The 12,546-nt window shown below is 42.8% G+C and overlaps 1 protein-coding gene across 2 annotated transcripts in view; it reads left to right on the top strand.

The window, feature by feature from the left end:
• The window catches only part of ABCG8 (ATP binding cassette subfamily G member 8), a 43,788-nt gene that overhangs the window by 13,802 nt on the left and 17,440 nt on the right, over positions 1-12,546 (top strand). For both annotated transcript variants that reach the window (XM_024242584.2, XM_024242583.2), the window contains exons 5-6: positions 128-260; positions 373-642. In XM_024242584.2, coding sequence (XP_024098352.2) covers positions 128-260; positions 373-642 — 403 coding nt within the window. The remainder of the gene's footprint in view (positions 1-127; positions 261-372; positions 643-12,546) is intronic.

Below are 12,546 nucleotides of genomic sequence, written 5' to 3'. Positions count from 1 at the left end.
GCTGGAGCTGTCTCCCTTCACTTTCAAACCCAGCCGGAGGAGCGGGCGCCTTTATCCTCGGGGTCACAATGTGTCCAGCCCTGAAGGAGGCCCCTGGGGTGGCCTCAAAGCTCCTTCTGGCCCACAGGTGGAGGACGTGATCGCGGAGCTGCGGCTTAGGCAGTGCGCTGACACCCACGTGGGCAACATGTATGTGCGGGGGGTGTCGGGTGGCGAGCGCAGGAGAGTCAGCATTGGGGTGCAGCTCCTGTGGAACCCAGGTGAGGGCCTGGGGGGCAGATGGGGGCAGAGGGACCTGTGTGGTCCCCTCAGGCTTGGCTTGGTCTGGCCAGAGCCCCACCTACTCACCAGGCTCCTCTCTGTGTTGGGAAGGAATCCTTATTCTCGACGAACCCACCTCTGGGCTCGACAGCTTCACAGCCCACAACCTGGTGAAGACCTTGTCCAGGCTGGCCAAAGGCAACCGGCTGGTGCTCATCTCCCTCCACCAGCCTCGCTCCGACATCTTCAGGCTGTTTGATCTGGTCCTCCTGATGACGTCTGGCACCCCCATCTACTTAGGAGCGGCCCAGCACATGGTCCAGTATTTCACAGCCATTGGCTACCCCTGTCCTCGCTACAGCAACCCTGCTGACTTCTATGGTGAGTTCCCAAGGCCAGCAGCCAGGGCCCTGGCACACGGGGCCTCCCTGATGCTTAAACCCTGCCCAAGCTTGCTGAAAAGATTCAGGGGAGAAACTCCCAGAGGTTTCAGGAGAGGAGGAGCAACGATGCGGAAGAACGTGGGGTGGTTTGCCAGGTATCAAATGCTAGAAATGAAGGCCTGGAAATAGAAGCTTTTGACAAAGAGCCACCCTTCTGTGCATGATAGATTAGAAACTTGCAAACTCCAAAGATGGGAGGGCGTGGAATTGAAGAGGGTGGGGATCAATAAAGATCAGAGTCTTTATTCAGACTCGGTAGGGAAACAACCTTTAAGGTCAAGAAGTCACCAGATCTTAAAACATGCCCTGGTGTTCCCACAGCGGCAGGGAGCCTGAAGGTGCAGGGAGGCAGAGGGGGGCCCAGGGTGGTGGCCTTGGCCAGAGAATCTCTAGATATGAAAATTGCTCTGGCAGCCCCAGGTTTGCCCTTTGCTTGGGTCCTGAACACTCAGCATATTACACTCAGGGAGCATGAGCCACTTCCTTCATTCTGCAGGGGACAGTTGCCTTCCCAGGTACCTGGCCTGAAATCCTGAGTGCTGAGGAAGGGCATGGCTGCTGGACAGGCGTCATGGTTGTCCCAGGTTCCAGGGAGACAGCTGTCATGGCTTGTCCTATAGGTCGCCTGAGCCCCCAGCTTCCACCCAGGATGGCAAACTGTAGCAAGGACCCCACCAGTAAACAGGACAACAGCGATCATCTCCTTGAAGGCAAACATGCGGCCCAAACATGCCAGGCTCAAAGGGTCTCCTGTTGGACTCTCAAACCCTAGCCAGGCCAAGGCCATCTCCATCTTTACAGTTGAGAAGCCTGGAGCCTGCAGAGCTAAACACCTGCTCCAGCACAGTTGTAAGGCACAGAACTGGGACTGGTTCCTAGCCCTGGCCGTGACTCCTCGTCCAGCAGCCCACACCCTCCTCCTAGTATCCCAAGTTCTCCACCAGGAGGACAGGCCACCCCTTGCCCTCTGTCCTCACATTCTGCATGAACTCACAGAAAGGTCACCTCCCTCCCTGTGCTCAGGTGGCAGCCTGGCTTCCTGACAGTGTGTCATCCTCAGGGCAGCCATCCCCAGAATAAGGGTCAAAAGGCACCTGCCAACCTGGCCATCAGGGAATAATTTAAAGTAACCCCAGAGAGGGGTTGTCAGAAGTCAAGTGTCCACAGCAGACCTGCAAACTCTTTTTTACATTTTATATTGTTATTGGAGGGGGCTCTGGCCTGCAAGCCCTGGGGCAGGAACCTCTCACCAACCTGGGATGCAAGAGCTACACAGGGCCTGGGGTACCCAAAAATCTGATGTTTTGAGCTACAGTGCTGCACACTAGGGGGCCACATCATGGTTTATAAGACCCCACCTAGACATTATCTTGTCTTGAGATGTGTTATGAAAATGGGAGGAAGAGCCAGGCACAGTGGCTCACGCCTGTAGTCCCAGCACTTTGAGAGGCCGAGGCAGGCAGATCACATGAGGTCAGGAGTTTGAGACCAGCCTGGCCAACATGGTGAAACCCTGTCTCTAATAAAAATACATGAATTAGCTGGGTGTGTGATGCATGCCTATAGTACCAGCTACTTGGGAGGCTGAGGCATGAGAATTGCTTGAACCTGAGAGGTGGAGGTTGCAGTGAGCTGAGATCATGCCACTGCACCCCAGTCTGGGCGATAGAGTGAGACTCCATCTCAAAAAAAAAAAAAAAAAAAAAAAAAAAGGATATGGGAGGAGGGAAGGGGAAGAGAGAGGAGTGGGGAACCTCTAGCCAAGCTAAGGCTCTGGGGAAGGAATGGAGGGAGGGTTGGCAGGCATGCATGGGCCTAGACTGAGCTGGGTATAGGGAGATCCTGGCTATGGCTGGGCTCAGTTTGCCTTTTCTGGCTTTGCCAGGGCCTTGGAGGTAGAAGGCAGAGGCACTGCAAGAGGATGGCTGTGGTGTGGGGTTGCCTGGTGCCCCCCACAGGTTAGCATCCCTGGGATTTAGGAGGCAGGGGCTGATCAGATTGGGTCTACAGCCAAGTGTGCTGTCTCCCTCCTGGGGCAGAGCAGCCGACCAAGGGGTCAGTGAGAAATCTACCTGAAGTTGGCCGGTCCCTAGAACCCTCCAGCCAGACATTCTCCTGCTTTTGGCAGGGTGCCTGGGAGGCCAAGTTATTAATTTTCAGTGAGAGAACTCTCACTATCTGGATAGAACTCTCACCATATGGATAGAACTCTCATTATCTGGATAGAACTCTCTCAGGGTAGAACTCTTACTAACTGGATAGAACTTTCGCCATCTGGATAGAAATTTCACCATCTGGAAAGAACTCTCACTATCTGAATAGAACTCTCACTCTCTGGATAAAACTCTCACTCTCTAGCTAGAATTCTCACTCTCTGGTTGGAACTCTCACTCTCTGGATAGAACTCTGACTATCTATCTGGATAGAACTCTAACCATCTGGATAGAACTCTCACTATCTAGATAGAATACTCACCCTCTGGATACAATCCTCACTATTTTACTGGATAGAATTCTCACTCTCTGGATAGAACTCTCACTATCTATCTGGATAGAATTCTCACCCTCTGGATACAACTCTCACTATCTGGATAGAATTCTCACTCTATGGATAGAACTCTCACTATCTATCTGGATAGAATTCTCACTCTCTGGATAGAATGCTCACTATCTATCTGGATAGAATTCTCACCCTCTGGATACAACTCTCACTATCTGGATAGAATTCTCACTCTATGGATAGAACTCTCACTATCTATCTGGATAGAATTCTTACTCTCTGGATAGAACTCCCACTATCTGCATAGAATTCTAACTCTCTGGGTAGAACTCTCACTATTTGTCTGGTTAGAATTCTCTCCATCCTGATAGAACTCTCACTATCTGCATACAATTCTCACTCTCTGGATAGAACTCTCACTATCTGTCTTGATAGAATTCTCACCATCTGGATAGAACTCTCAATATCTGGATAGAATTCTCACTCTCTGGATAGAACTCTCAGTATCTATCTGGATAGAATTCTCACTCTCTGGATAGAACTCTCAGTATCTATCTGGATAGAATTCTCACCATTGGGATGGAACTCTCAATATCTGGATAGAATTCTCAGTCTCTGGATAGAACTCTCAGTATCTATCTGGATAGAATTCTCACCATCGGGATAGGACTCTCACTGTCTGTCTCGATAGAATTCTCACCATTTGGAAAGAACTCTCACTATCTGTCTGGGTAGAACTCTCACTATCTATCTGGATAGAATTCTCACTCCCTGGATAGAACTTTCACTACCTGTCTGGATAGAATTCTCACCCTCTGGATAGAACTCTCACTATCTGGATAGAATTCTCACCATCTGGATAGAACGGTCACTATCTGGATAGAATTCTCAATCTCTGGAGAGAACTATCGATATCTATCTGGATAGAACTCTCACTATCTATCTGGATAGAATTCTCACCCTCTGGCTAGAACTCTTACTATTAAGTGGATAGAATTCTCACTCTCTGGATAGAAATCTCATTATCTGGATAGAATTCCCACTCTCTGGATAGAACTCTCACTGTCTCGATGGAATTCTCACCATCTGGATAGAACTCTCACTATCTATCTGGATAGAATTCTCAGCCTCTGGATAGAAGTCTCACTATCTGTCTGGATAGAATTCTCACCATCTGGATAGAACTCTCACTATCTATTTGGATAGAATTCTCACCATCTGGATAGGACTCTCACTATCTGGATACAATTCTCACCATCTGGATAGAGCTCTCACTATCTGGATAGAATTCTCAATCTCTGGAGAGAACCATCAATATCTATCTGGATAGAACTCTCACTATCTATCTGGATAGAATTCTCACCCTCTGGCTAGAAATCTCACTATCTATCTGGGTAGAATTCTCACCCTCTGGATAGAACTCTCACTATCTGGATAGAATTCTCACTATCTGGATAGAATTCTCACTCTCTGGAGAGAACTGTCACTATCTGTCTCGATAGAACTCTCACCATCGGGATAAAACTCTCACTATCTGGATAGAATTCTCACTTTCTGGATAGAACTCTCACTATCTATCTGGATAGAATTCCCACCCTCTGGATAGAAATCTCACTATCTATCTGGATAGAATTCTCACTCTCTGGATAGAACTCTCACTATCTCTCTGGATAGAACTCGCACCATCTGGATAGAACTCTCAATCTCTGGATAGATTTTTCGCCATATGGATAGAACTCTCACTATCTATCTGGATAGAATTCTCACTCTCTGCATAGAACACTCACTATCTGACTATATAGAATTCTCACCGTCTGGATAGAATTCTCACTATCTATTTGGATAGAATTCTCACTATCTGGAAAGAATTCTCACTCTCTGGATAGAACTCTCACTATCTATCTGAATAGAATTCTCACTCTCTGGATAGGACTGTCACTATCTGTATGGATAGAATTCTCACCATCTGGATAGAACTCTCAGTGTCTGGATAGAATTCTCATTCTCTGGATAGAACTCTCACTATCTGTCTGGATAGAATTCTCACCATTTGGATGGAACTCTCACTATCTGGATAGGATTCTTACTTTCTGGACAAAACTCTCACTATCTTTCTGGATAGAACTCTCACTATCTGGATAGAACTCTCACTATTTCAATAGAATTCTCACTCTCGGGATAGAACTCTCACTATCTATCTGGATAGAATTCTCACCCTCAGGATAGCACTCTCACTGTCTGTCTGGATAGAATTCTCAGTCTCTGGATAGAATTCTCACTATCTGTCCGGATAGAATTCTCACCATATGGATAAAACTCTCACTATCTATTCGGATAGAATTCTCACCATCTGGATAGAACTCTCACTGTCTGTCTGGATAGAATTCTCACCATTTGGATAGAACTCTCACTATCTGTCTGGATAGAACTCTCACCATCTGGATAGAACTCTCACTATCTGGATAGAATTCCCACTCTCTGGATAGAACTCTCACTATCAACCCAGACAGAATTCTCACTCTCTGGATAGAACTTTCACTATCTATTTGGATAGTATTCTCATTCCCGGGATAGAACTCTCACTATCTGTCTGGACAGAATTCTTATTCTGTGGATAGAACTCTCACTATCAATGTGGATAGAATTCTCACCCTCTGGATAGAACTCTCACCAACTGGATACAATTCTCACCATCTAGATAGAACTCTCACTATCTATCTGGATGGAATTCTCACTCTCTGGATAGATCTCTCATGATCTATCTGGATAGAATTCTCACCCTCTGGATAGACCTCTAACTATCTATCTGGACAGAATTCTCATTCTCTGGATAAAACTTTCACTACCTGTCTGGATAGAATTCTCACCATCTGGATAGAACTCTCACTATCTGGATAGAATTCTGTCTGTATAGAACTCTCACTATATGTCTGGATAGAATTCTTACCCTGTGGATAGAACTCTCACAATCTGGATAGAATTCTCACTGTCTGGATACAACTCTCACTATCTGGATAGAATTCTTACAATCTGGATAGGACTGTCACTATCTATTTTGAAAGAATTCTCACTCTTTGGATAGAAGTCACACTATCTGTCTAGATGGAATTTTCACCATCCGGATACAACTCTCACTATCTGGATAGATTTCTCCTTGTCTGGATAGAACTCTCGCTATCTATCTGGATATAATTCTCATTCTCTGGATAGAACTCTCACTATCTGGATAGAATTCTCACCATCTGGATAGAATACTCACTAAATATCTGGATAGAATTCTCACTCTCTGGATAGAACTCTCACTATCTGTCTGGATAGAATTCTCACCATCTGGATAGAACTCTCACTCTCTGTGTAGAACTCTCACTATCTATCTGGATAGAATTCTCATCATCTGGATAGAACTCTCACTATCTATCTAGATAGAATTCTTACTCTCTGGATAGATCTCTCAGTATCTGTCTGGATAGAATTCTCACTATGTGGATAGAACTCTCACTATCAATCGATAAAATTCTTACCCTCTGGATAGAACTCCAAATATCTGTCTGGATAGAATTCTCACCATGTGCATTGACCTCTCACTATATATCTGGATAGTACTCTCACTCTCTGGATAGAACTCTCACTATGTATCTGGATAGAATTCTTACACTCTGTATAAAACTCTCACTATCTGTCTGGATAGAATTCTCACCATCTGGATAGAACTCTCACTATTTGCCTGGTAGAATTCTCACCATCTGGATAGAACTCTCACTATCTGGATAGAATTCTTACTCACTGCATAGAACTCTCACTATGTTTCTAGATAGAACTCTCACCCTCTGGATAGAACTCTCACTGTCTACCTGGATAAAATTCTCACTCTCTGGAGAGGAGTCTCGCTGTCTGTGTCGATAGAATTCTCATCATCTCCATAGAATTCTCACTATCTATCTGGATAGAATTCTCACCATCTGGATAGAACTCTCACCATCTGTCTGGATAGAACTCTCACTACCTATCTGGATAGAATTCTCACTCTCTGGATAGAACTGTCGCTATCTAGATATAATTCTCACCATCTGGATAGAATTCTCACTTTTGATAAGGATAGGATTCTCACTCTGTGGATAGAACTCTGACCATCTATCACCCACTGGAGAATTCTCACCCACTGGAGAACTCTCACTATCTGGATAGAATTATCACTCTAGATAGAACTGTCACTATCTGTCTCAATAGAATTCAAATGAACTGGATAGAACTCTCACTATCTGGATAAAATTCTCACTCTCTGGGTAGAACTGTCATTATCTGGATACAATTCTCACTCTCTGAATAGAACTCTCACTATCTGGATAGAATTTTCACCATCTGGATAGAACTCTCACTACTTATCCGGAAAGTATTCTCACTCTCTGAATAGAAGTCTCAGTATCTGTCTAGATGGAATTTTCACCATCCGGATACAACTCTCATTATCTGGATAGAATTCTCACTGTCTGGATAGAACTCTCACTATCTATCTGGATATAATTCTCACTCACCACTCCTATTCAACATCGTGTTGGAAGTTCTAGCCAGGGCAATTAGGCAGGAGAAGGAAATAAAAGGTATTCAATTAGGAAAAGAGGAAATCAAATTGTCCCTGTTTGTAGATGACATGATTGTATATCTAGAAAACCCCATTGTCTCAGCCCAAAATCTCCTTAAGCTGATAAGCAAATTCAGCAAAGTCTCAGGATACAAAATCAATGTAGAAAAATCACAAGCATTCTTATACACCAATAACAGACAAACAGAGAGCCAAATCATGAGTGAACTCCCATTCACAATTGCTTCAAAGAGAATAAAATACTTAGGAATTCAACTTACAAGGGACGTGAAGGACCTCTTCTAGGAGAACTATAAACCACTGCTCAATGAAATAAAAGAGGATACAAACAAATGGAAGAACATTCCATGCTCATGGGTAGGAAGAATCAATATCGTGAAAATGGCCATACTGCCCAAGGTAATTTATAGATTCAATGCCATCCCCATCAAGCTACCAATGACTTTCTTCACAGAATTGGAAAAAACTACTTTAAAGTTCATATGGAACCAAAAAAGAGCCCGCATCACCAGGTCAATCCTAAGCCAAAAGAACAAAGCTGGAGGCATCACACTACCTGACTTCAAACTATACTACAAGGCTACAGTAACCAAAACAGCAGAGTACTGGTACCAAAACAGAGATATAGATCAATGGAACAGAATAGAGCCCTCAGAAATAATGCAGCATATCTACAACTATCTGATCTTTGACAAACCTGAGAAAAACAAGCAATGGGGAAAGAATTCCTTATTTAATAAATGGTGCTGGGAAAACTGGCTAGCCATATGTAGAAAGCTGAAACTGGATCCCTTCCTTACACCTTATACAAAAATTAATTCAAGATGGATTAAAGACTTAAACGTTGGACCTAAAACCATAAAAACCCTAGAAGAAAACCTAGGCATTACCATTCAGGACATAGGCATGGGCAAGGACTTCATGTCTAAAACACCAAAAGCAATGGCAACAAAAGCCAAAATTGACAAATGGGATCTAATTAAACTAAAGAGCTTCTGCACAGCAAAAGAAACTACCATCAGAGTGAACAGGCAACCTACAAAATGGGAGAAAATTTTCGCAACCCACTCATCTGACAAAGGGCTAATATCCAGAATCATTTATGCAGCCAAAAGACACATGAAAAATGCTCATCATCACTGGCCATCAGAGAAATGCAAATCAAAACCAAAATGAGATACCATCTCACACCAGTTAGAATGGCAATCATTAAAAAGTCAGGAAACAACAGGTGCTGGAGAGGATGTGGAGAAACAGGAACACTTTTACACTGTTGGTGGAACTGTAAACTAGTTCAACCATTGTGGAAGTCAGTGTGGCCATTCCTCAGGGATCTAGAACTAGAAATACCATTTGACCCAGTCATCCCATTACTGGGTATATACCCAAAGGACTATAAATCATGCTGCTATAAAGACACATGCACACGTATGTTTATTGCGGCACTATTCACAATAGCAAAGACTTGTAATCAACCCAAATGTCCAACAATGATAGACTGGATTAAGAAAATGTGGCACATATACACCATGGAATACTATGCAGCCATAAAAAATGATGAGTTCATGTCCTTTGTAGGGACATGGATGAAATTGGAAATCATCATTCTCAGTAAACTATCGCAAGGACAAAAATCCAAACACTGCATGTTCTCACTCATAGATGGGAATTGAACAACGAGAACACATGGACACAGGAAGGGGAACATCACACTCTGGGGACTGTTGTGGGGTGGGAGGAGGGGGGAGAGATAGTATTAGGAGATATACCTAATGCTAAATGGCGAGTTAATGGGTGCAGCACACCAGCATGGCACATGTATACATATGTAACTAACCTGCACATTGTGCACATGTACCCTAAAACTTAAAGTATAATAATAATAATAAAAGAACTCTCACATTCTGGATAGAACTCTCACCATCTGGATAGAATTCTCACTATATATCTGGATAGAATTCTCACTATATATCTGGATAGAATTCTCACCCTCTGGATAGAACTCTCACTATCTATCTGGGTAGAATTGTCACCATCTGGATAGAACGCTCACTATATGGATAGAATTCTCACTCTCTGGGTAAAACTCTCACTATCTATCTGGATAGAATTCTTACCATCTTGATAGAAATCTCACTACATCTAGATAGAATTCTCACTCTCTGTATAGAACTTTCACTATCTATCTTGGTAGAATTCTTACTTTCCGGATAGATCTCACAGTATCTGTCTGGTTAGAATTCTCACTCTGTGGATAGAACTCTCACCATCTATCTGTATAGAATTCTAACCCTCTGGATAGAATTCTCACTATCTGGATAGAATTCTCACCATCTGGATAGAACTCTCACTACCTAACTGAATAGAATTCTCACTCTCTGGATAGAACTCTCACTATCTATCTGGATAGAATTCTCACTCTCTGGATAAAACTCTATCTGTCTGCATAGAATTCTCACCATATGGATAGAACTCTCACTATCTGTCTGGATAGAATTCTCGCCATCTGGAGAGAACTCTCGCTATCTGGATAGAATTCTCACCCTCTGGATAGAACTCTCACTATCTGTGTGGATAGAATTCTCACTATGTATCTGGGTACAATTCTCACTCTACGGATAGAACTCTCGCTCTCTGGATGGAATTCTCACCATCTAGATAGAATTCTCACTGTCGTTCAGGATAGAATTCTCACTCTGTGGATAGAAGTCTGATAATCTATCTGGATAGAATTCTCCATCTCTGGATAGAACTCTCACTATCTGGATAGAATTTTCACTCTAGATAGAAGTCTCACTATCTGTCTGGATAGAATTCTCACCATCTGGAGAGAACTCTCACTATCTGTCTCAATAGAATTCTCACCCTCTGGATAGAACTCACACAATCTGGATAGAATTCTCACTCTCTGGAGAGAACTCTCACTGTCTATCTGTATAGAATTCTCACTTTCTGGATAAAACTCTCACTCTCCGTCTGGATAGAATTCTCACCATCTGGATAGAACTCTCACTATCTGGATAGAATTCTCACTCTCTGGATAGAACTCTCACTATCTATCTAGATAGAATTCTAACTCTCTGGGTAGAACTCACACTATCTATTTGGATAGAATTCTCATTATCTGGATAGATCTCTCACTATCGGTCTGGATAGAATTCTCACCATCTAGATAGAACTCTCTCCAACTGGGTAGAATTCTTCCTCTCTGGATAAAACTCTCACTATCTTTCTGGATAGAACTCTTACTCTCTGGAAACAACTCTCACTATCTGGGAAGAAGTCTCACTCTCTTGGTAGAACTCTCACTATCTATCTGGATAGAATTCTCACCATCTGAATAGAGATGGAATTCTCTCCATCTGGATAGAATTATCAATATCTATCTGTATTGAGTTCTCAGGATAGAACTCTCACTATCTATCTGGATAGAATTCTCACCATCTGAATAGAACTCTCACTATCTGGGAAGAATTCTCACTCTCTTGGTAGAACTCTCACTATCTATATGGATAGAATTCTCACCATCTGAATAGAACTCTCACTATCTGGGAAGAATTCTCGCTCTCTTGGTAGAACTCTCACTAGCTATCTGGATAGAATTCTCACTCTCTGGATAGAACTCTCACAATCGGTCTGGATAGAATTCTCACCATCTGGAATGAACTCTTACTATCTGGATTGAATTCTCACTCGGTGGATAGAACCCTCGCTATCTGTCTGGATAGAACTCTCACCAACTGGATAGAATTCTTGCTCTGTGGATAAAACTCTGGCTATCTTTCTGGATAGAAGTCTTACTATCTGGAAAGAACTCTTACTATCTGGATAGAATTCTCACCATCTGGATAGAATTCTCACTATATATCTGGATAGAATTCTCACTATCTGGATAGAACTCTCACTATCTGGATAGAATTCTCACACTCCGGATAGAACTGTCACTATCTATCTGGATAGAACTCTCCCCATCTAGATTGAACTCTAACTATCTGAATAGAATTCTTACCGTCTGGATAGAATTCTCACTATCTCTCGGGATAGAATTTTAAGTCTCTGGATAGAACTCTCACTATATATCTGGATAAAACTCTCAGTATCTGGATGGAACTCTCACTATCTGGATAGAATTCTCACTCTCTGAATAGAACTCTGACTATCTGTATAGAATTGTCACCATCTGGATAGAACTCTCACTATCTATCTGCATAGAATTCTGTCTCTGGATAGAAGTCTCACTATCTATCTTGGTAGAATTCTCACCATCTGGATAGAACTCTCACTCTCTATCTGGATATAATTATCACCATCTGAATAGAACTCTCACTATAGGTCTGGATAGAAATCTCACTATCTATCTGCATAGAATTCTCACTCTCTGGATAGAAATCTCATTACCTGTCTGGATAGAATTCTCACCCTCTGGATAGAACTCTCAGTATCTGGATAGAATTCTCACCATCTGGATAGAACTCTCACTATCTGGATAGAATTCTCACTCTCTGGATAAAACTCTCACTATCTATCTGAATAGAATTCTCACCCTTTGGATAGAACTCTCACTATCTATCTGGATAGAATTCTCACCCTCTGGATAGAACTCTCACTATCTATCTGGATAGAATTCTCGCCCTCTGGATAGAACTCTCACTATCTATCTGGATAGAACTCTCACTAATTGAATGGAATTCTTGCTCTCTGGATAAAAATCTCACTATCTTTCTGGATAGAACTCTTACTATC

The sequence above is a fragment of the Pongo abelii genome, chromosome 12 (assembly GCF_028885655.2).
Source record: "Pongo abelii isolate AG06213 chromosome 12, NHGRI_mPonAbe1-v2.0_pri, whole genome shotgun sequence".
Lineage (NCBI taxonomy): Eukaryota > Metazoa > Chordata > Mammalia > Primates > Hominidae > Pongo > Pongo abelii.
The sequence above is the reverse complement of the archived record's forward strand: the minus strand, read 5'-3'. Positions and strand labels throughout refer to the sequence as shown.